Here is a 26,627-nt window from a genome sequence, read left to right on the forward strand (position 1 = left end):
GTGGGTGTTCAAAAATGACTTTTACAGCCATTACAAACATGAATTCCAAAAGCTGATATAACACATTTTGTTTAAAGAAAAAAAGTTCAAATGCTACTTTACTGTGCTATATACCCACGCACTGGCCTATGTGTAATTTTTCAATTACAAAAATACATTTTTACAATAGAAACAATTACCCAATTAGGTGCTCATCTCTTGGGTTAGGAACAGTGCACTTTGTACATCAATTCACTAACAACCGGGCAAGTACTCAATTCTAACCAAAAGGAGTAATTGGTAAAATCCGGGTAGGTGCATCAAGAACGGAAAAAAGACTACATTTGAATGACATGCCTTTTGTTGTGCCAATTGTCAGACACTGTCATCTAGACACAGCAAGGTGTGCAAGAAACTTCTTATCTTAAGAAAAACTGTAAATATTCAGCTGGCAACGTGCTCATTCTAGATATGGAGGAGGCCTGTGCAGGATCACAGAGACCATCAAAAGATTTCCATCAAGCTTGTGTCTGGGTAAGGGTAGCCTGATCTTTGTGAAACATGTGCCCAAAAGAAGCAGCTCCAGCAAATATTAGATATGAATTAAGTCTTAAAAGACACTGGTTCCCTTTAATATAGAAAACAGTAAAAGGCTATTTCACCAAGTAAAACCAGCATAAACCCACCAGTGGAACCATAGAAAAAAAACGAGATGTGTTGGAGGCATGGTGATGTGTTCAGAGGGAGAGACAGAAATCAAGAACTACGTCTGGAGTTTGCCAACAAGAGCAAATTGCTGCGTGAGGTTTAAAAAAAAAAAAAAACAAACAAACTATACAAAACCAACATTTCGGTATACTATAAAAAAAGGTTTTTTTTTTATAAACACTTTTAGGTGTTAGAAGTAAATGGCATGAATTTATATTAATTTAGGGTACAATTGTAAAACTTGTTTGTTATGACTCCTAAGCCATTCCACCTCCTGCAACGTTCTCTTATTTCTATGGAAAATGGTTACACCTTCTCAGACGTTTTTATTTTTTACTTGGAAGGTTTTCAGAATAATATTATATGATTAGATGCAAATTTCAGCTATTGCAACTCTAAAAATGGAAATAATGTCAAAGAAATATCCAAAGCACAAATACCATGCATGCTATTTTGAAATCAGAAGACACTGGGTATATGACATACCTGTATTTAAGGATATTGTATACAATCCTGGGGTTGTTGTGATTTGCATCAGGAACATTGTTATCCAATGTCAGTCCATGTATCTGTAAGGAAAGACCTTTATCTCACATGCTCAGTTACAGTGAGGATCAAGATTACAACCGCCAGACTGAGGGGTCAAATATTTGGCAACTTTCCAATCTACTCTTTAAACGGAAGAGCAAACCTAAATATTTTTCTACAAATTCCTTTTTTTGCAGAAAATATACACACAAATTTACAACTGCTGTTAACCTAGTATTTCTAAAGTATAAAGAAGTTCATCAGAACTGGAGTATATGTAATCCCCAATAACTACAATCTCTCTTTTTACTCAACCCACAAGTCCCTTTACCAGCTTCAGAATCTATGATCATTTTGATGGTCTTCCATGGCCATCCTTTACTCCTGAGATATGCCAGAATTGTACACCGTAAATGTGCAGCTGGGTGCACATTTTTAAGAGTTTGCAGGAAGAAATGTAAAAAAATTTTTGTTGCAGAGACAAAAACGCTTGAAATAAAGTTCTAAACTAGGCTTTAATATATTCATGTAATTTCAAAAGTCTTACATACAGCTTTTATTACATATGAGGTGATCCTGTTACAAAAGTTCTTATGGATACACTTCTTGTTATAAAGAGACAACACTGTCAGCCATTACTAGCCTTAATCATAGCTACAGAAATGTAAATACTTTGTTCATGCCTATTCCATTACAATTTTTACCCTTCTCCCTCCACTTAAAGGAGAAGCAGGTATTTAAATGTGTATGTACCCATCTCCGTCTATGATTTAGGCCGGAACCATTTAAAATGCTTAAGCAAAGGTGGCTTTTATCTTTTTCTTTTTTTTTGTTTAATTACTAGCAGAATTTGGCATACTGTACCAGCTAACTAGGTACTGGTATTCAAAAAAACTGCTCCTAAACAATCAACATGCGTTCTGCAAAAAAACTGATGACTTTATGAAAATGTTTTGTTCAGTACAATTACTGGTCATAATACCTAAATCTATTTCTTACTACTACAAGATTTGCTTCAGAAAATCATTATGAATTCATGCCATTTGTTCTGAATCAACTTGTGACACATATGGAAATATGTAGCATTCCAAACAGACAATGTCATTCGCTATTCTAAAACAAAGAAGTGACTTTTGGCTCAGGGCCCATTACTTTCTAGAGAAGGGAAAAAAACTAAATTAAGTTTGAAAAACAAAAAATTCAACTATTAAAGTCCAACTCTGGTAATAATAAACTTTTACCAGGCTCAAAGCAGTAAAACCATCCTATTCCTCAGAACAACCTGGCTAATCTGCTGGTTTAATCGCTGGGCTTAGTAGATCTCCCATGCTTCTCAGTTTGTACATGAAGTGAGCACCGGTAGCCCAGATTGAACCAACACAACTCTCAGACCGCCAACATGGCACTAATGTCTCCCCCTCCCACTTCTCCTGGTCATTCCAAATGAGGCCTAGGGTTGTGTGTGGAAGGAGGAGGAGTGGAGGTATGAATGTGGTGCTGGGGGTCTACAGGACCTAAATTACTTACATCCCAGAGACCCTAAACAGCAGGAGCTGTACTAATGGCAGCATGTAAACAAGCAGATCTGGAAGTTGAAGAAGAAATTCTCTATCATGGCTCATTTTAAAAAGCTTTATAACTTTAACCCAGATAAGGTTATTTGCCCAGAGAAGGGCTTTAAGTTTAAGCACAAAGGGATAAATTATGCAAAATAATTGCTTGTTTTGCAACAGCCTCAGAATACCAACACTCCTCGCCCTGTTTTCACGCAGGGAGGGTTACCAATGATGTTTTAAAGCACAGAACAACCACAAGCATTAGAAAAAAAACAAAACAGAAGTTTAAAATATATCTTGGAGCCTTAAAAACAATATGAACAACATTTTGTTAAATCCACAAACTAATATGAACATGTTAGGTCTTCAGAGGCATTATATATTGTAAAATGATATATATTAAAAAATATAGGAGGAGGAGAGTGGTGAAGGGAAAAGGGCAAAGATATTGTTCAAAGAGCAAGAAATAAACGTAGATTGTGTCTTAGAATCGGTGACATTCTCTGTGGTCACCTCAAGCAGCAAAAAGCCCAAACTGTCCGAGCTAGCAGCAGGTTTACATTATTTCAGCAACCCAATACAGTAAATATATATTAACTCTGAATACTGCCTTGATAAAAGTGATGGCCTCCTGGAAAGAGGGAAAAAGTAAGGAGTACTGTGATCTTTTTGAGAAGTAATAAATAAGTCTGAATACACCATATATAAAATCCATCAGTTTTACCAAGCAATTACAAATCTGCAATTACCCTTTGCATGAAAACAAGGCTAAAATTCCTTCATAACCAAAGTACCGTTTTAATGAATATGGAGGGAAAATTGTACCAAAGATAAGCAGACCTAGAAAGATCCGGCCTAGTATGAGCGTCCTAGTGCAGGTTTTATACAGAGTTGATATTATTTGTGTAATATTCATTGTGCACTTTGTGCTACACACTAAGAATATGAAGAAAAGTAGAACCAGGCAACTACGCCTTTCTGTCCTGATTTTGGGGACGGCTGTCTGGTCACTATATCTTCATCTCAGACAATGAATATCCAGCGTCTATAGGCAGCTTCAATCTGAAATAGGTGCCTTGAAGATAAAGTCTTTCACTCACACACAAGTGATGGCATTCTCTGGACTTGTGAAAGAGACTAAAGAGAAAGTGCTTTCCTCTCAGCAAACTGTGACTGTGCATATAGAAGCTGACCTGTCAGACAAGCTACTGTCACATTTCGCTGTAAGGCTACATCTTTCTCAGTATATTAGCACAGCTCATATTGGAAACCAGATGCTTCCACTCAGCAGAGCAGACAGAAAGCAGTGTTACAGTGTCAATAGACAGACATGACAGGATGGGTTCCGGACTAGCCAGGGATCTGTACAGGCAGCCAAATATCAGATGGCATGGATAACCACAAAGCTTCACATCCCAGGAAAACCCGTCTAGGCAACTCGTTTACCCTGTAGGGGAGGACAGACTCGTCTGGTCCAGGCAGGGAACATAGGGAGCACTCCACCTTTTCTTCTCCCTCCAGGGAACAAGTTACTAAATCACAGTCATCTAAATGCCTGCTGTCTCCATTTAATTACTGTCCATTTCACTCCCAGCTCCTTATCAATTAGTCCTACACAGATCTGCCTGCAAGTATGCCAAGCTTCTCTCTGCACCACAGTACAGCATACATTAAGCCTGGATTACCACCTTTGCCTTTTTGCTCCATGTGTTCTATTGCAATTTAAAGTAAACACATCAATGCATGAGATGAGAAATCATTGATGAACATGGATGAATCATGGTACATGTAAACACATGTTGTTTTATAATATGACATTCAATACAAAGTGCACTACAATTTGCTTTGGAAACAGGTGACGATGTATACATTTCCTTTGTTGCTGTCTGACAAAAATTGTCTTCAGGACAGAAAGGAAGCATACCAAAGATCTAAAGGAGCCATGGTTAGCTGTAAAACCAGACAAGGGTTCTAACATCTCTGCATTGATTTGGAAAAAAGTATTGGGTAAAGATATTCTTTAATGTGGAAAATAATACTGGGCAAAATATTACCTGAAATATGGCGCTGTCTCCAACTAGCATCAGCACAGCAATTTACATTTATAACATGGTTGTATTACTTGGTAATCCCACCAACAGATCCCTTTTTAATCATTCTTTTATTAAGGTGACAATTCTTGTGAAACACAGCAGCACGGTCACCCTGTGAGCAGGGTATAAAGCTATACACTATTGCCTGAGAAAAACATTGATGAGAATTGGGGTACAAATCTAGCTTGTGTACAGCAACCCCAACATCACTGGCTATCCGCCATAGTAGATCACCAATGTCCCAAAAAAGAAAAAAAAATATAAATATAAATTTATTATTACAGAACAGTGTTATATGGTTTGTTCCAATCCCAGCAACTAATTTTTTGCTGGAAACAATAGATTTTGTGTAAAGGGTGAAGGAAATAAAAAAAAAGGAATTGATAAACTGAAAATTATCATAGGAGGTTATAACCCCAAGAACACAGTATTTTTCACTGTAGTGGGCCTTTTGCCATTTGTATGAATTATCAGTGAAGGCACCTTGGCTCAAAACCATTGTTAAAAAAAAACTTTAAAGGGTAAAAAACTTCCAATCCCCTTCTACGGAATAGAAAAGTATACCCGCCTGTTTTTTTTTTTGGGGGGGTGGGGGGGAAGTTATGAGGGTTTGGCGGCCACATTCGTGAACGCAGTTATTTGATTAAGGAAAAAGCAATCCTTGTAGGAGAATGCTGAATACTAAATAAACACAATGTGATTTTCATCATAGATCATATCCCATTTCAGCAGCATTAGTAACTAGGTAATGTCAGAAAACATGAACCCCTAACAGTACATTTACCAGGGCCCCATCGTAGCATAGCTGTCAAGCTTCATAACAATCATAGGCTTTGTTGAGCAGTCTAAAATAATGTATCCTAAGTTAACACTGCTTGACAAAACACATTACTGGGGCTGAACTCCATCTCTCACTACATCCTTTCCCTGCTGCTTCCATGTCCCTGTGGCATATCATTTAATAGGATGGAATTTCCTCTGCATTCCTTTCGGAGAGTTTCCACCCATTTCATATGCGGAACTGAACTGTAAAGCAGCCTATTCGTGGTCAGAGCGGGGTATAAATGTGCTCATAGTTTGAAAGGGCCAAGTATAAATCCCACCGCTGTTCTACCAGCTTGTTTAGGACTAGAGGCAAAATATCACAGTTCGACCTTAGAAGCTTTATGAAACAGGACCAAATGCTGGTTAGGATAAAGTAATCGTCAACTATTCAACATAGATACCATAGCTTCCTACAACCATTAATAAACTATTACGGTGCAAACATGACCTTAGCATCAGGTAAATGTGTGGGTTTTGTCTGTGGAGTGGAAAAAGCTTAATAGACATCTCCGACTTCTTTATAGGAAAGAGAATGACTACTGGCCAGGAAAAATCCAAAACCGAAAAAACACAGGCTAGGGATGCGGTCTGACAGGTCTTACTCACTAACAAATGTTAGACCGTAAACAGCCAAACACTGCCAGAGGTCAGTATGTGTCCTATTAGAAACCTGGAGTAAGAAAAACAACCAAACAAGCAATCAGCTAGTAAAAAATAATGGCAACTAGCTTATTAGTAGGTTATATGGCTACATACCTTTTAATTGTACTTAGGTATATAATACAATTAAAGTGTAGCTAAACTGCAAGAAGATAATATTAATATACTGACACACATTTTTTTTTTTTTTTGCTTTAATGTTACCTGCCAATCTTTCCAGGAAAACATTCCTAAAGTGACATTTTTTGGAGCAGCGCATCATTTTAGGATTACAAAATACCTCCTCCTTCTCACCTCTTTTCCAGAACATAGTTGGTGGTATTTTGTAGTCCTATGATTGCTTGGAAAAAAGTAACATGTAAGAGTATAGCACAAGCAGAGAACACTAAAACTTATCAGCTGATAACATTTCTGGCACGATCAACAGTTATGTTTCTGCACTTATCAAAGGAGATAAACCAAAAATGCTTTCATGTTACATGTAACAGATCAAATGAGAACAAAAAAAAATGAGATTGATTTTAGCGTTTACAAGTTTGGTGTACAAAATATTGTATATAATCTTTGTACATTTATCAGAACAAAACTAGGAATGCAGAGGTTGCATTCAACAACTGCCCCATTATACATAAACAAAAGAAGAAAAAGGCATAGAAATAGGAAGTCTTGCATTCACAAGTGCTCATCCCTGTACACCGTGAATCTCAGCAGCTCAGATCTATGCGTTTGAGAAATATATAAACCTCTTGCCTGACAGATGGCTATTTCAGGCAACAAGCGAATAATTGATTTCCGGATGAAGCTGTACCCCTTGCAAGCGCCAAGACTGGTGTAGTCATGTCTCACTTTACCTACAAAATGAGACAGAAATGTGACGGCTTACTGTGCAATCATTTCCACCCTTGGCAAAAATAAGAGGATGTTTTCAACTTACTCTGGCCTGCGTGTTTAAGTGTAAGAACGTGGATTCAAACAGAACTGACATTTACTGTGATATACATTTCTCAAATGTTCCATTACTAGCAAGAAATAGTCACCAATAAAAATTATTAAAAAAAAAACACACAAATTCACCTTTCTAAGTGTCATCAGCATGACCCCTCTTGCTCTCAGTGGTGTAGAAAGAGGGGTTGGATGTTTTTAGCAATTACGCTGTTCTCCAACATCCAAATTAAACAGATTGCAAAATTTTGTACATTTTAGCCTTAATACTTTATTAGACTAAACAGGAAGATACAAAGGCCAACAAGCGATTTCATCAACTACAGACCAGGATTCAGCTAATGCTTCCTTTTTATACATTCTCTTTAAATGACAAATGAAAGGACTGCTATATTGCCATCAAGATAGCTTTACAGCTGAACTCCAGTGTTACTTTTGTTTTTAAACTTTTGCAGATAGCCCTAGTATTGTCCCCAGCCTCTTTTAGCTGGGCCTACCAGCCGGCGTTTTTTCGAGTGGTTACTGATGAGTTTGGTACAGGGGCTGCCACCTGCCTACAATTTCTTCCAACCCGGCTTAAAAATTTTTTGAGTTGAACTTTGAGCCCTTTCCTGTGCTGCAAGGGATTTGCCCCATTACCCTGCAGAATGTGACTTTCACACAACAAGCATTAGAAGCGGCAAGCAGGTATTTTAGGTACACCTCATTTCTGTTATGGACTAAAGGGATCATCCAGCCCACTCCGGTATATGTGCTGTCTTGTCTCTTTTCAGCTATTTGCTTTCTGTCCCGTCAGTAATTTAGTCTCAGCTTCATATGTGGAGGGAGTTATGGTGCAAATTTTAGGTTTGCTCAGAGTTGAGTATTAATACAGAATGAGGGTCATTCTGATTTCAGGAAATTATAGAGATAAAGGTTTGTCTGTGCACTCTAATGTATAGCAAGAGAGAATAGGAACCATGTATGGCAATAGAGATAATCAGAGTGAACGTTCTGAGCTGTGGGAGCAATACAAAGACTTGACCCAGACTCCCCAGCACCAACATGTCTTCTGCCTCCTATTGATTACTATTCTGGATTCTTCCTCCTCCTTATAAAAGATCTTTCACAACCCCGTTAATAAATTACAGGGACTAAGAAGAGGGATTACACAGGGGGAGGAGAGAGATATTACAAAGTACCTTAAGGGTGCTGACTAGGGTTCAGCTTTAAAAATTCTAAGCCAATGACCTAGACCAATCAGACTTTGCTAGTAGTCTTCCACATTTTCAACTGTCTTCCACAGTTTCAATAATGTATGACTAAAGAAATGGCTGTTCATAAATTTTAAAAGAGGCCCCTGGAACACCAATGGTTTTGGTTATAATTCTTTAGTGTTTAGATCATGTACAATGGTCCTGCCACGGCTGCTCTCTACCAGCTGGTGCTCCAACCAAGGGACAAAAGGCAAAAATTATACTGCTGTAACTTACCCATACTCTGTATTTCTAAAAGTAGCTAATAAGGCTACAGATTTCTGAACTTAAAGATATACAGGACATCTTAATATCTGCCAATGCTGGAGTGTGCAGATCTACACAGCTAGACTAAGCTATAGAAAAGTTATTACTCCAGTGGAACTATACGCTCCAGTATGTTCTCTCAGCCAAATCTACAAAACCAGTGCTCTTAGCCAAGCAACTTTTTTTTAATAGACAAATTTTACAGACTGTATAAATAGTACAGACACTGCTGGCAATAAATTAGTTCATCAGTGCTTTTCCAAAAGCGGTGCTTTGATTAACTACATAAACTGAATTGGAGCAATTTTTTTTTGGTCAGTGATGGGAAGATATTCACAAAATTCACATCCTGTGGAAGATGTGCAAGCCTTTTAGAGCCACACCGCCTGAGGAAGTTATTGCATTGAGTATTTCCTTGTCAAAACAATAAAAACACTGCTAAATAGTTCAAACAAAGGCCATCCCCCAGAGATGGGTAATCCCTCGTATTTCCTCTGAGCTGGAAGACTCTGGGCACAATGCCCAATGCACAGTCTATATCCAACAGCAACTGCTTTGCTATGCTTTCCAGTAGCATTTATTACCAGATAGATATGTCACTGTTCCCCAAAAAGGACCTATATACATTCACGACTAAAAGAATGATTTTACAAAGAATCAACGTACATAGAAAACAGGTGTTTTTTGCAAAGTGATATCTGGTCCATTTCTAACAGAGGGGACTAAAATGGGGGGCAAAATGTTGAAAAACGTAACACTCCCTCTGAGATGGATGTGTTAGAACACAGGGCAGTGCCAAGAATACCCCCTTGTCTACCATCGTACATCGTGAATATGGGTGTCAGAACAGGCCCATGGACCAATTAAAGGTTTAGCTCTTGTGGCTGTCTGTGGGTGTGTGCGGCTTCAAGATTCTGCTACTAGTATGACTTAGTAGAAGATACCACAGGACACCTTTACAGGTCTTGTGAAGTCTCTGCAATGGTTAGGAGCCTTTTAGTGGCACAAAGAGGACCTACAAAATATTGGCAATTGGTTTTAATGTTTTGGTTAATCAGAAAATAAAAAAGATAGTTTAAAATCATGGATAAAAACTGAATTACTGTGCAATTCACGCTACAAATAAAGCAATTCTAGCCTTTATGATGAATGTAAAAAAAATTAGATAGCCACTAAAATTATGTTTTGGATATTTGTTTTAGTTTCTAGAAATGGCAGCCATCTTCAAAATTAAGGTAGCCCAGGGACATCATCAATACTTAATCTGTGCAATGAAACAACAGCCATTTCTTCCTTGAGTTTCAACATTAATGTCTGTTGTCAGGTGTCCTTAAGTGTGTCTACTGCAAAGCTATTTGACTCCCACTTGAACATGGGCAAATAACCAATCCACTCAGTTGGTAGCGTATAATACCATCAAGCTGTGTTAACACATAACAGGATTTAGCAAGTAATCCTCTATGATTCGATAAAAGCAAAGTCAAACTTAAATCTGGTTACTAGTATAAGGGTATACATGTTAAGAAACAGCTGCTGGTTCCACAGCCACAGATATACAAGAGCAATTTGAAGAGAAAAAAAAAACTATTCCTACAGTCCATGTACGTTCACCTGTAGGAAGGTTTTATGTGGCACATTCCAAAGACAAGCAGGATGGTTGTGTGCTTTATAATTGCATATAAAATGTTATATACAGTTAGTATGTAATGTAGAAAATGCTGTGAAATAATTGGGCCGCAGGCTGATGGTGGAAGTAAGGGAATGGCAGATATTTTCCATCAAAAAACAAAGTATCAGTAGCATTTTGAGCAATATTTTTCTGAAGTTTAGCATGATAAAAAGTTTAAATCAATTTACAATTGATCAGCACAATGAATTGTCCATTTCAAGGGCACAACCTTGGATACTTCATGGCTTTTAGATTCAATCTAGGAATGCTCTTAGTCTTATTGGTAGTGAAACTTTGGTAATTTATGCTAAACAACCTTACAGCGTTTTCCACATAATGGAATCCATTTCAACACCTGGTTTGTATTTTGTGGTTACCTAAATTAAGTTTGTTGTTTCCTGTTTGAAGATATGCAAAGATAAGAAGCAAGTGGAATGCACAATTCGGTTGGGGGCCGCATCACTCCTAAGATTGTACTTTGATGTCTGCACATGTGGAATACATAGTTCCTCTATAATGGTATTCATTGTAGATTGCCAGTAGGAGCTAAAAGGTAACAAATTTGCTGAAGTCTATTTTATGTAAAAACTGATTTTTTATGCAACAGGGTCATTTATAGCAATTTAAAAGTCTTAGAACATACATCATAATGGATTGCTGTGCTAAACTCATTATGCTGCAATAAGATAAACAGTTAGCTCCACTATTCTTGCTCATGTGTACTTGTCAATTTGACCATTCAGGACAAAGTAAAAGATTTTCTTTATAGCACTATTCCTCCAACTAAATTACCAACATAATGCTCCCCAGTTCCTTACCTACTCCCCGATTAAAAACACGATGTGTAAGATCTGTATTACACATAAAAATAAGAATTCTTAACGCTGACAACCATGTGATAGTGCTGCCTACAAAATGAGAGTTTAAGCACCATGCACTCCATAGAGAGGAATGGGAAAGGGACACATGCTTTCCATACCTGAAAGTATAAGGGAACTGACTTGTAAACTGAAGGATCATGGGGAAAGAAAGAGTTGATAACAGAAGAAGTGGGCAAGGAAGAGTAAATACTTATATCTTACTAGAGTTCACTTCTTTATTTTCACTACTATTCACTTCTATGTAGTTTCTGTATACATCTGAACAACTCAAGAGTCTGAAGGGTGTCCCCCTAACCCAACAAAGCCATCTTCCCCACACCACAACATCCTCATGCCCCGGAGAATGGGCCAGATACAGCCCACAACAAACCTATTTGAAGGTAGAAGTCAGAAGACGCCTGCTGAATTGCTGGTTGCAATGGCTTGAATTAAAAGGAAACAGAGTGCTTTTGACCTTACCATATTTGCAACGTTTTCTGGCACAAGTCAGCAGTTCATTGATTGACACTACTGCAGAGCTGGACACAAATCAGCTTTTTAAACCTGCCTGCTGGCTCTTTGGCCGGGCGGACTGGCTCCTGATTTCTGTTAATTAATTTACTCCTGCTTTACTGCTTGCAGGATTCTCTACCTTTCACAATTCTTTTGTCATTTAAACATTTTTCAGTTCACGGTGTGAATATTTTACAACACAGGCAGCTGATCAGATTCATAATAAAAATATCTCTGCAATAAATACGTAAGTGGTAAAAGTTCTGGGATATCAAACTGAACCTTAGTGTGACCTTGTGTTCGCATGGCAACATATTCAAACTTTGCCTGCACCCTGCCAAGCAGCAAACAGCTGTTATTCCTGCAGACTTCAAAGGCCTTATTGCTCACACTGTCTTGTGTTGCCTTTCTCTGCTAAGGCTTTCTGAAAAGCAAAGAGGTCAAAAAGAGAAGCAAGCAGAACACTGATAGTTTGCAAAGGTTATATCATATAGTGGAAGAGTTAGCCAGCAGACCAGACTACCCATTGAAGAAGGGGGGGGGGGGTCCAGGAAAAGCCTAGTCAGCATCTGGAAGAATGGCTGATGGAATTTTCCAGGGCAGAGGCAACTTCCTCCCATGATACATAATATATTCAATATGTTTAGGTTACATAACTACGACAGGCAAAAAAAAAAAAATTATCCAGTCAACTGACAAAAAAAAAATTACAAATCTCCTTCATCAGAAGAGATGAGTACCGTTTGTGATACATTTTTTTTTTTTTGCACTAACAGTTACAAACTTTCATCATGTGTACTGCATAAATTTTTATGAAACACATCTTACATTTATAAATACAGGGTTGTCATCCCAATAAGGACACAGACAGGAAAAAAATGTGAACAAAGAAGGTCCAAGCTTTCCCCTCTCCTACAAAAAGAAAAAACTGGAGTTCCGATATAATCATCTAAACAATTTCTGTTGCAATCTAAAACAAAATAAACACTATTCCAAATACAGGTAAGCGGGATAGGGCTGGATAAATCCCAAGGGAAGGACAACCAGTGATCATAAAGTGTAATGTGAAACCCAAAAGAAAGAAAAACAATTATACATTGCAGTTTCCATTTCCTTAACTTCTTTAGTTCTCATACTATAATCCATACTTTATTCCTATATTTTATTCATACTAAATTACTATACTATATTCCCCTTAAATTGAGTTCTCAGTAAAAAAAACTTCAGCATTTTTTTTTCTTCTTTTTGTACAGATTTTGCTTTAGTGATTTCAGCAATTCTCTATGGACACCTATTGTGATTAATTTACCTACTTCTGCCATGTTCATTTGCTTCCATTTGATTTATTTTCAATTTCCAAGTATGCACCCAACAAAGGTATCCTTTCATCTAAAGGGTTGTACTTCAAACCAAAGCCTATTCTAATTACCAGACACCTTGAAAGTATTTGTAGGCAGCAAAGAACATTCCAGCTACTGAGCTGGGAGCCCAAGGACAATCTCCTATCTCCGCTGTTTCCTGGTCAAGGTCATGAATAGAAAGTTATTTTTTACATAAACATGAAAAATGACTAATTATTAGATTTATTGGACGTCTAGGACTAAATACTAACCCATGTCAGTTTGACCCACATAACAGTTACCAAGCGAGTCATTGTAGATAAATTTAATAGCAGAAAAGGTAGAGGAATATAAGGAACTGTGTTTCTACACTATATGTGCAATGAGGCGATGCCCAATCAAAAACTAATCTTAGAACCTCTAGTATATATCTCACATGTCCTAATGATTCCTTGGTCACTACCCCCATCCTCTCAATTTGATCAAGGTGGTAAGCCTCCTTCTGTGTTTACAAGTCTTGATGAAAAGAAATACTATGGGAAGAATTTCAGGTTTATATATCTGTAATATTTAAAATTGTGCAAACATTTTTTCATTACCTGCCTCCTGGTTCAGCTTTTTAAAGAGAATAATGATTTGAGCTGGTGCAGAAGAGGTCACACTTGTCAATAGATCTTAATTACAGATGAATGAAACAGATAATAGTGACCTTAATACTATTCTTGTGCAAAAAGAAAAGTACAGTACAAAAAAACCCACCAATTAAAGAATAAATATTTCATAAGCGTATGCTGTAAATTAGGGGTAGGCAAACTCCAGCCTTTAGTCCAGATACGGTTTAGCCAGTAGGCCGTTCCGGCCCAATGCCCCCTGGTCGATCCAGCCTAATCCCGGCTGGCAGGAGTCGGCAACCTGTGGCTCCGGAGCCGCATGTGGCTCTTGAGCCTCCTTGTTATGCCTCCCTTCCCTATTTACCGCAGCTGTTATTCACACTTCCACCGCCGGGGTAAGGGGACATTCCCTCTCCTCCGTATGCATTGCAGGGGAGAGGGATTTCCCTTCAGGGCGTTCCTGGTGGGGGGCAGAGCCATCAGCGCGGGACCCGAGAGAGAGTCCGGCCTAGTGTGCCTTCTTGACCTCCTAAAATGGCCTAGTAGCCAAAAAAGTTTGCTGACCCTTGCTGTAAATTATTATATAGATACATTTGCATCAGACAGGCTGGGGCAGAGTTCAAGCACACATTTGCGTAAACACTTGGAGATTAGGAATATGAGAAAAAAAATCCACATGAAAATGTCAGTTTAAAAGGTTCATACCCATTTTTTTATTCTTTAAGCAGTAACAAAGTTGATCTGTGAATACACTGGGTACAAAACACTTTGGCCTGCTTGCTATTAGTACCAATAGCCTATACATAAAACCTGCTGAAAATAACAGAAATCAAGACTGAGTAAAAGGGTGACTTTGTCAGTTTTTCTGATCAAATCATGATGCCACGGAAGCGTTATCACTGGTGTTTTGGTCTAATCTGTGGTTCCTGGACTGAGTGGTGTTCATATAACGATCAGTGAGCACTGTTCAGTTCTGAAGTACTGTTAGTGGTAACTACATAATGGTAGTGGTAACTACATAATGATCAACTGGCAGGAAATGTGTATACAAACAGACTGGGCTCACAGGTGGGTTGCACAATGGCACCCTGTTGTGGAATAGCACGACTGGAGATTATATATATATTCATTCAAATTAAAAACAAAACATGGAGTTATATATTAATATTAAACACCTAACATTAAGACAGCTAAAAGGTTTGTCTAATATTACTGCAATACATAAAGCAAAAACTACAGCAATTACAGAAACACCATGTCAAAAACTTTATCTCAATCAATAATACTGGGCCTTAAAACAAAACATGAACAATACAACCCTATAACAAAATTAGTTATAAGGCTACAGTGCTGGTGTTGATTCTTCCGCTGGAGAGCCACACTAGAGATACAATGGCTAAGTATATAGATTACATTATTGTGGAAGTATTTCCTGGACTTGTAACAGTGCGTTCCGCCTCGTTCATGCTGATTAAAAGCCAACTGATCTTCTCATAGTCAGCCACCTTCCTAAACTCGCATTGAGTTTGTTTTTTTCCCTAAAATCAAACTTAAGTGCATGAAGCCAACATACCAAAGGGATTGTGACATAAAATACTGAAAATAACCCAAAGCTAGGAATAACAAGAAACAGGAAACTGACTGCACAGAATTCTAAGTAATATCCACTTATACTTTTTTAGATGTGTGGGGTATGTTGGTGTAATAAAAGCTTCCACAAATATAACCTATGTATTTCCAGGTGTCAGTAATTCTCTGAAAAGTTCCTGAACAGGTACAAGTAGCGAACACCTGTACAGTAATGGGCTTCTGGGAGAAGTGATTAAAACATCCTATGCAGGATTAAGTTACCCAAGGCTGCTGGAGGTGGTACAATTGCCAAAAGAAAAATTACACAGGCAAGGTAAACGTGTCGCTGGAAACCTGGAGGTTGGGGTAAAAATAGGGAGTACAATTACAGAGTGTGGGGTCATGTTTTTAGCAAGACTTTAATCCAGGGAATGGGATAGTCCAAATCCTCATCACAGGCTTGCAATATATAACAAGCAGTTGGCACCAAGATGTGGTAAGGCCAGCCTGGGCACGTGGATGAAATCATCAACACACAAATACAGGTAGAGAAAGACGCGTGCTAATTTTCCAAAAATAGATTTCATGTTTTTGGCAAACTATGAATTTTACAGATTAGCATTCCATTTAAGAACCGCAGCTAGAAAACAAACTTCACTGAATATGAAAGTGAGCAAACATAAGTTTATAGTCTAAGATAAAGGTGATTATTTTTTTTTATAGCTTCAAAAGGTTACACATTACATTTAATGAGGAAATAAACTGAAAAGTGCATAAAACAAAAAATATATATACTTACCTTCAATCCCACAGGGCAGTCCGATCCATCCGGAGGTGTCTTCCATCAGGTCCCACATCATCCCGGCATCCGTTCTTCGCCTCTTTTTCTTACGTCACCCGACGCAGGCGCAAGATCAGGTGACATAGGTTGGAAAAAAAACTTGCCGAACTCACTGCTTATGCGAAAGATCGACAAGATTTTCTCTTTTCACAAAAAGGCTACTTCTGCGCATACCCGAGATGAATTGCAGAATTAGAAGTAGAATTTTGTTTTAAACAATGTGTCCTTTTAATTTAGTAGACATAAGCCCTTTTTGGTTATATGCTATAGGTGCCTGTTCCAAAAGTCTGCTATAAGTGCCTGTTCTATAAGTCTGTTTCAAGCACTATAAATTATAGCCCAACAGGAGAAAATACCAGGGGTGGGGTTATTAGGGGCAAACCACTTCCAGCTCTGATTAATGCCACTTTTGCCTTGCCCACTGCAGAAGATGCTGTGATGCCATGCACAGTTACTTTGTTGTGATATTCCTTCAAGCCCCCCCCCCCCCCCAAACTCACAGCAACCCTAAGAAAACATCTGGGGAGGAACAAATGCTTTATTGGAGAAAATTAACTATAACAGAACAGTTGTTCCAGTGGAAGCCATGTGTAAGTTACAATATATTTTTGGCTCCCAGGAGTAAGTGTATAACTCAGCTAATAAAGAAGGGACATGGTCTGTGGAGATCTGAATCAAAGTGACTTTGGGGACAATTATGCTACTTTTATTGTGGCCAGGATTGCACTTTAATGTTTTTGTTAACCTAAACATACTATGGAACAACAAACTATCACAGGTATAATATATTAACTATATAGGGCTTTAACTGAATAGCACACTATTATTATTTTTGCGTAGTTTCATCCAAAATACTTCCTTTTATGCTCAGATTTTATAAAGTAAAGCACAAGATTGGTCCATTAAATGTATATCACTTCAACCTAACATATTTCTGTGAAAACATGCCCAAACATATCTACAGCATTCAATAAGAAAATGCAGGAAAGAAAGTATACTAGGCTCTATGTGAAGAAACTGATGGCAACCAATACCCTACTTTATTGTCTGAGCTGACTAAAATAATCTGAAATCTGGCTGTCATATTTCCTATGATTTGTTTATCCTATCTAGTTACTGAATACGACTGATACAGAACCGCTAAGCCCCTATTTGTTCTGCTAAAATTTGAATTCTGGTTACATAAAGCTATAAAATACCTAACTTTTTCTCATAAGCAATAAAAATGTGGTAAAAAATTACAGGAAAAGAACTGCTATGATCTTTAGGGTCTCACAAATGGCATTACTGACCACACACAGGCTGTGTTCATGCAACCAGAACTTAGAAAACATTTTAGGCAAATGGTGATAAATTACTAAGTACAGGCATACGAATGCCCCACTTTTGTGATTGGCAATGTTCTCTTAAATAGAATGCTGAACCACAAGCCTTCAGGCTGAGATAAAACCATCTTGGGGATAAAAGCCATGAGTCCTATTACATTGAGACTGTAATGGTCAACTTTGTTCCACAGCTACGCCATAATTGCCAAAAGCCCCAGAGGCAGACAGAAGACTATTAGAAGACCACTTCATAGCCTTTGCATCTCATCTGGGAGCAGCTAACTATTGCCAGGCCACAACCAAAACTTTAAACCACAGTTTACCTTTCACCTTGACAAAAAGAATTCAAAACATCCATAGACTTCAAGCAGGAAGAAAATATGCTACAGGAAAATAGCAGTAAATTATGGGTAAAGGAATTAGCTTTAGCACAATCTGGTGACAACTTTGCCCAAGAGAAACCCTGGAGAATCCCTGATAAAAATAATTTATGAAGAGTTTTGAAGAAAAGTATACACATTACAGTAATAAACTTAAAATATTGACCTTTGCAGTGTTAGTCAAAATGTCTCCTTTCCAGAAAGCCAAAAAGATCACTGGTATCATTCTACTGGCACTGTCAAACAGTACTGAACCCAGAACTATACAGACACCATCAGATGAAAGGTCAATCACCCAAAGCTCAAAGAAACCCAAACAACCTCTGAAGGAACCCTAGGTTTCCTCAGAACCCTGGCTAAGAATAACTGGTTTATGCAGACTGATCAACTGACCAAGTACATAAGAATCTATGGTAGTCAGGACAATAACTACCTCTTATCCTGGTCTCTCAAAATGAAGCAATCACAAATACTAAACAAGTCAGGCGGAGCTTTACTTCAGTACCGTTACTAATCCAGGATGTGTAACTCAACTTGGGTAACACATTTAATCCAGAACACGGAGCTCCACTTAGGTAACATGATTAACCTTCTACAAAGAATTCCACATTCTAGATTAATCATGTTACCCAAGGGGAGTTCCTTCTAAAGGTTTAATCGTGTTACCTAAATGGAGCTCCACATTCTAGGTTATTCATGTTACCCATTTAGGTAACACATTCCAGGACCTGAAGCTGCACTTAGGTAACCTGACTAATCCACAACATGAATGCTATTATTCTCTTATCACCATTCCCTGCTGGTTGCCTTCTACGTGAATGTGGCTAAAGCTACGTACACATGTGCAATAATTATCGTTGGAAACAAACGACTAACGATCGAGTGTCCGATAATCGTTAACAAAAAAAGTGAACAACAACGGCGATGAACGAGGAATGTCCCTGTAAGTAATTGAGCATTCCCAGCAGATCCGATTGGGAGACGATTGTTCACTATCTATTGTGTATATGGTCGTTCAGTGATCGTGGATGGTTCTGTGGTTCATGTCACTTCCTGCACCGTTCAAAAAATCGTATCTGGTGTGTACACATTATTGATAGATTATAACTCCAACATTGAATAAATTTCAACAATTTCTAATTCTTCTATAATCAGAAGGTCCAATGATCTATCAGTGTTTTAGTCCAACAAAACCAACCTTCAAATATATCCGAGAATACAGAAATTGTTACGCATCCTATTTCCTGTAAAAATATTCTCTTCTTACAAATAACATCTTGCTTTTTTTTTTTACAAATATCTGCTTTCATTCGGAGTTCTAGTTTCTGCTTTGGAAGTTACTTTCCTTATTTTAGCTAGCAATCAGAAGAAAAGCTGCGGTGCTATGTAGTTGCTAGGGAATCTACCTTTGTCTGGAAAGAAACAGTGGCCATCTGATGACATGTTATTATTGTTGGCTGCAAGGCCATTCTACCCAGCCGTCCAATAAACTACGGGCTAGATGGCAGGCCTTGTAGCGCACAGTATATTTAAGGTCCAGCCATCTGGAAATCAAGAAACCAATATTTTGCTCTTATTTTTGGAAGCCTGAAAAAAAAACTGAAGTTGTTTGTGGTTTGGTAAATCTTGAACAAAAAATATTTAGTGTAACAAGACAGCCTAGATCAAAAAAACAATGAAAAAAAATAAACGTATTGTAAATATAACACTGATTTTAGCACTTTGTCTATTAAACAAATTGCACAGATTAATTAGAGGACTATAGCATTATTTATGTTAAAGATATGCATCAGGCAGATACAAAGTACACAAATTAATCCTGCTCTGTATTCTTTAACATGTCAATAAATGTATTTTTCATACAAACATTGTTATATGTACATTTTGACCTGGTATTTACCTACTGCAATTTATGTATAGCAACCAAGCAATCAGTTGAGCCAATTCTAAATGAGAATAACAGTAGAATATTTCATTGTTTTTACATTCACTGTCCAGTTTGAGTATCTAACAGTTACTTACAAACAGGGATTTTTATATTTTACCTTCATATTGTTCCAGATTTAAAGTTTCATATTAAATTATAGACATGTAGACTGCAGTTTATCAACTAGAATGTGCTTACAATAACTCAAAAGCAACGAGTCAGCTGACTCAATAATGTTCAATAATTATCATTTAGCTAGATAATACATAGGTAGCACTGCAAAACAGGAAATAAAACCTGAATCAATGATGAGCTGCCTTCATTTACATTGTACAAATTGCAAACTTCAATCCGCACTGCATATTGATAAGTTTTATTTTTATCAAGCTTATCCCACAGGGCTGATTAGAAAGGAGCAGTAAAGCTCAACCATTGTGCAGCATTGTGAAACAGCAAGCAAAACCTTTGTATAAAATGAGCAAATGTGAACTCTTATTTCCTTACATATAATTATTAACTATACAGAAAAAAACAGAATAGCATTTAAATCAAGTTGATAAATATTCTATGCATACCTAAACAATAAATAAAAACTATAGAGTACTGTTAAAGGTTTACCTTTGGTTTTAATAGATTAAAATAAGTAACAGTTGAAAGCTTTCACAAAGGTGTATCACCCCTGGGCTAGATGTCTATGACAAGCCTGTGTGCAGACCTCCACCACTCTGGATATCTTGTAGCAGTTTAGGTAACAGCAGGTTATGACAGCCAAAATATCAAAAAATATCAGTGGCAGAAGACAGATTTAGATTTAAATTTGTGTAGATGCTAGAAAAGCACCTGCTCTGTGCTTTGCCAACTTCTAACACTATAAAATTTACCATTATAACCTGTATATAGCACAATGAAGGTCAAAGCTGTCACCGTCACACAGAGTGGCAAGCTTGCATTTTAACCTGCACAGATAAATACAGAGGTCGTCACTGCAGATTTACTTCTAAGAATGGATGTTACCTAGCTTCAATACAGAACAAATGGCTTTAATTCTTTCTTAGACATGTATCTAAACAATCATAGAATTCAGTAGTTAAAACTAATCATCTGCCTGTTTATTATAGTGCGTTAATTGAAAACTACCCAATTCACTTATTTAAAACTGACAACCAGATAACTAGCATATCAAGAAAGAGAGGATTTTTCCTATCTGAATGGAGTGAAATATGTCATTGTAAACAACTGAATTCATTGACTGAGTGACCCGAAAATGGTGTCCAAAAGTGAGGAGACTGCTCTCCTACTCTAAAGCCTTCTATAGTAGATGTAGCCAGGTCCAGGGCTCTTCCTTGTTCCTTTTGGGGACACTAGTAAAAAGATGCTGACCGCCAAACTTTTACTGAGACAAAACACATGGATAGGTAAAGTGTGCAGACTTTACCCGCGGCAAGCCAAAGAAAGCAAGACTTCTAAAATGTTAAGAAGGAAGTCAGCAACGTGCCTATCATAGCAGGTGTCCTTTAAGGCCATCTGGTAAGTCATCTGCACAATCCTTAATAAGTTCTCCTGCATATCCTCCCAACTCACAGACCTACAGAAAGACAGTGCAAGAGATATGTTTTATAGAACAGTATACAAGATAGAAATTGCAAGCTTTGAAGTAGCCAAGATCTCCACAGTGGGCAATGTATAAAGTAAAGCAGAAAGCCACAGCAAGAAAAGTAAAGCAGGCTCTGTGTGGATGTGGAGGGACCACTATTATAGTAACCAACAGTTCTAAAGGCCTTTTGTAAATAAATGCGAAATGACAACACAACCATTGTACTAAGTGACCAATCAAAAATTAGCTGCTAATGATAACTTTGCTCCAACTAAAAGAAGCATAAATAGGAGGATAAAAAGAAAAGTCCCTAGATCAGCCACCAGAATACAAGAGTAGCTCTGAACAGGCTTCCTCTCTTAGTGACAACACAATTTTTCTGGTTATTCCTCAGTTTCAGTTCTGGTGACAATAATCACTAAGCTTAACATAAGGTGCATGGTCACCCGACCACACTGGATTTGAGTCTAACAAACTCATGTCTGTGGATTACCATCAGACCATGAGAGAAAGTGTAATCACAGAGGTTTGAAAACCTTTTCTGCTTGATGTTATGTTACCCCTTATTTATATTTTTCACCTAAAGCAAAACTGGACTCAGCTTTTCTCACATCACCAGTATCAACATGGAGGACCTGCTCCTTTTCCGGGCTCGGGTCTTTGCCCATATTGATTGACCAGGCTGAATTGATGTTACCTCCTCTGCATGAACTTGGACGTTCATTCAACTGTACACAGAGCTGGCATGCACAGCTAAAGGTTGTGAATAAGAAGGTAGATATGATTTATTGCAGAACTGACATTACCTGTCCCTTCTGCAATTATGAATCTGCCTGCTCACATTTTTTTTCAAGTTCATTTCCACTTTAACCTATTTCATAACATGAACTGATGCAATCTGACTGCTTGTAAAATGGTACCCTCAAGCCTGGTATACAGAGGCTGACTTTTATTTTTGATCTGATACAGTGATTAGAAATGAATTGTAAGGGAATTCAGCAGCTAATATAAATTTAAGTAAGTGATCAGGTGTAGACCAATCAGACATTTTGGGAAATATCTATAGAAAATATGCAAGTTGTATCTTGACATGTGCATAAGGATTAGGAAAAGTGGCTATTATCTGTCAAATGGTTCACCTCATCCAACAATCGGAAGGACAGGACATTTTACATGTGTGCTGTGTTTTCATTTAGATTGATCAGCTGAGTGCAAAATTGGCAGCAAATCCACAAATATGTACTAGATCGTAAGTGATCTTCCATTAAATTACCATTAAAATTCTCTATTTTTTGCATATCTAATGCACTTCCATATACTGACTAGTAAGACTACATACACACGCTCAATAATTGTTGTTGGAAAGGATCATTCATGATCCTTTCCAACGACAAGAGACTGAATGTGCGCTGTACATACAGTGCTGTTCTGCTCGTTGGAGAACGACAGAGCAGCACCCCGCTATGCTCTCCCCTTCACTTTCATTACAATCATTTGTCGATCTGCCAGTGATCCATGAACGATGTCGGACAAGCGCTGTACACACGTCAGATTCTCACCCAACCCTAGCCCTGAGGCGATTATCAGACAAAAATCATCTGACGTGGATAGGAACCAGATTCTATCACTCTGCCAGGTTATTTTTGCTATCTGGGTGCCTATCAAGGAGGTTTTAGGATTACATAATGGATTTTAGAAGAGCATGCAGTTGTTTCTGCTTTCCTGTCCGGGTGACAACCATGACCCTCCTTTACTTATCCTGTTGTCATTTAACCAGAACATGAGAGTAAATATTCCTAATGGTATCCAAAGCAGAAATGAAAACCTGACAAAGATATTAAAAATATTTTGGTAATTTCTACTTTCTCAAAAATAGAAATATCGGGGAATAAATTATAAAAAAACATCAAATATTTTTACCACTGGCCTCTCCAACTGATAAATCGGTGTTGGAGGTAGGTATTCTGTGTATGGATTGATTGAAGATTGAAAAAATCCCCTTCTTTGAAGGAAGCAAACCTGTATTGTTCTTTCCCTGTGTCACAATAGTACAAAGGTTTTTAAATGAAGATGAATCACACATACAATTACAATGTGTCCAGAAAGAAGACCTGAATGTATCCAGAAAGAGCCATCAATTGTTATCAGATAAGTGCATTCCAATTATAATGGGGACACCCCAGGGCCAGACCTGGGATTTCTGAGAACAGCAGTAACCCTGGCAGCTGAATACTGTGAATGGTATCCAGCTATACCACCATCCAGCAACTTTGCCATATCTAAAATTGATTATTTCTTTCTTTCTAATCTTCTATTCTCGTGAAATACATCTGGCAGACTCACAAATGAAGGAAAAAAAATAAAAAAAGAAGGACTATTGGTAGATCTGTTACACAATCTTTTCAAACAAAGTATGGGAGAGATTTGCAGCGGTTCCCCTCACATCTGGTGTGCAAACACATTCAGCTCCCATGAATCTCCCTTCCTGCCAGTGTAATGCCATGTCACGCATGGAAAGCGCACTGCAGCCTGGCTCTTCTCTGGAGGAAGATGAAGCCTGCACATTGCAATGGAGATGCCTTCACAATGTCAGCCTTGTTTTCCTGGGCACCAAGCGTGGCTGCTTTGGAATAAATCATTCAAAGCCGAAAACAAAAATTACAATATCTGCATATTTATAGATTTCAGAGAAGATAACATTGTGAAATCACACAACTCCAATCCAGCATGCATTTCCTTCTCTGCACTGCAGAATCAGCTCCATAATTACAGGCCCATCGGTATGAAGAAATGAGAACATCCAAAGGGCTGCAGGACCAATATATGGGACACAAATACACCACAGCAGGCCTTTCATCAGGATCAAGGCAGCATTGGTAAAATACAGGAGGTCTCCATTGCCCATATTCATTGTATGAAACAAAGAGATAATGTGCAACTGATGTGATGGCAATGAAAGTTATGATAATAAACAACAGGTATTCACGGATCATACGTCATATGACTGGACACGGCTCAGCAATCACGCTGCCCCATGCCATGGCATTCCCATACATGAAAGGCTGGCCATGGTCTCCAATGCATGTGATGGGATATAGAGAATCAGCATTTACACAGCACTGAATGTCAATGCCGGCTATACAGGCAGCTATTCCTGAACATCTCAAATCAAATGCAGGTCTTGAAAAGCAAAATCACCCATCCCCCCACCCTTCAAAGGGCACCTTTCTAAACAAATCACATCCCATTGTTACAACAAAAACCACAATGGACTTGATGCCTTATCAGACACACCAAGCAATTAAACAGAGCATGTTCCCAATCAGAACAAATCACAGCTCAAAAGATAGTAGCCCCAGGGTGAGCCCTTCCATGCATAATGGGGAGATAGGAAATCACACAACTTTACAGGGAAGACCATCACACCAAATAATAGGATTTCATTCTGCATTTTAGCCCGCCTGCTGTGGAAATGCAATCTGCATTTTATTCTACCTGTATTGTTGCATTTTCCGAATGTATTCTGCATTTTAGCCTACATTGTTGCATGCAGGGTGAATGTACTGTGCCTACATTGTTGCATGCAGGGTGAATGTACTGTGCCTACATTGTTGCATGCAGGGTGAATTGCAGGGTGAATGTACTGTGCCTACATTGTTGCATGCAGGGTGAATGTACTGTGCCTACATTGTTGCATGCAGGGTGAATGTACTGTGCCTACATGTTGGCCCTGATCCTGTGTGTGCACACATAACACTCTGATTACACATGTGTGTTGCAGCTATGCAGTTGCAGGCCTGCAGAGGAAAGGTGCAATAAATGAGGACACATTTCCCCCCATCCCCCAGGGGTTCAGGAGAGGATGGACATGACAAGCAGCTACTCACCATCGCTGACAGTGGTTGCATAGACGTGCAGAAAGAGGAATCCCAGGACGAGCACAGCTGGAACATCTGCCCTGGTAGCCGGCATTATGGGGCGAAGCGCTATCAGGGGGTTCCAGGAGCTGAGGGGAGGGGGTACCTCATTCAGTGCTGGCCTCCGCCTGCCAGCCACCCTCCTCCACTCCTTGCTAGCCCAATATGTGCACACAGGAGATGCAAAGGTAAGGCTGAGCCTGCAGAGAGGGGAGCTGCCTGCAATGGGGGGTGCAGGTAGGAGGGGGGCATGCAGTCTCCGCTCTTCTTCTCTCCCAGGGTGTCCCCCCTATACAGGAGGGGATGAGGAATCCAGCAATGTTATTAATGAGAGGGGGAATGGCTGGACACAGAGTATGTGGGAGAGAAGGAGGGTACGAGGGACTGGGCGGGATTCCCACAGGCTCCGCCCCCTACAGATCCAAAGGGAGCTACGTCACAGCAGCATCCCCGGCATCCCTGTGCTCGTGTGTGAGGAGAGCGCGGGCCCCTGACAGGACACAGGCGGGGCTCACTACAGGCTGAGCCTTGTATGGGGGCTGTGTGCTCCTTATATTATTATTATTCAGTATTTATAAAGCGCTAGTATAGTACACAGTGCTATACAAAGTCCTAGTCATGTCACTAGCTGTCCCCCAAGGAGCTCACAATCTAATGTCCCTACCATAGTCATATGTCTTAGTGTAAGGACAATTTTAGGGGGAAGCCCTGTAACCGGCAAGTTTTTGGAATGTGGGAGAAAACCATACCCAGAGGACACCCATGCCAACATGGGGAGAACCTGCAAACTCCATGCAGATAGTGTCCTGGCTGAGATTTGAACTTTTGACCTAGCGCTGCAAAGGCAAGAGTGCTAACCTCTGAGCCACTGTGCTGACTTCGTGCTCCATACAATGACCGTACACTGGCTGTGTGCCCTATATAATGACCGTACACTGGCTGTGTGCCCTATATAATGACCGTACACTGGCTGTGTGCCCTATATAATGACCGTACACTGGCTGTGTGCCCTATACAATGACCCTACACTGGCTGTGTGCCCTATACAATGACCCTACACTGGCTGTGTGCCCTATACAATGACCCTACACTGGCTGTGTGCCCCATATAATGACCGTACACTGGCTGTGTGCCCCATATAATGACCGTACACTGGCTGTGTGCCCTATATAATGACCGTACACTGGCTGTGTGCCCTATATAATGACCGTACACTGGCTGTGTGCCCTGTATAATGACCGTACACTGGCTGTGTGCTCTGTATAATACCTGTACACTGGCTGTGTGC

At 38.9% G+C, this 26,627-nt stretch overlaps 1 protein-coding gene across 1 annotated transcript in view; it reads right to left on the bottom strand.

Annotated features, from left to right (window-relative positions):
• Positions 1-25,645, bottom strand: part of LRP1 (LDL receptor related protein 1) — a 181,681-nt gene extending 156,036 nt beyond the window's left edge. The window contains exon 1 of the mRNA XM_072398352.1: positions 25,310-25,645. Coding sequence (XP_072254453.1) covers positions 25,310-25,394 — 85 coding nt within the window. The 5' untranslated portion in view covers positions 25,395-25,645. The remainder of the gene's footprint in view (positions 1-25,309) is intronic.
• Between the last annotated feature and the right edge of the window lie 982 nt (positions 25,646-26,627).

This window comes from Pyxicephalus adspersus, chromosome 1 (assembly GCF_032062135.1).
Source record: "Pyxicephalus adspersus chromosome 1, UCB_Pads_2.0, whole genome shotgun sequence".
In the NCBI taxonomy this organism is placed as follows: Eukaryota; Metazoa; Chordata; class Amphibia; order Anura; family Pyxicephalidae; genus Pyxicephalus; species Pyxicephalus adspersus.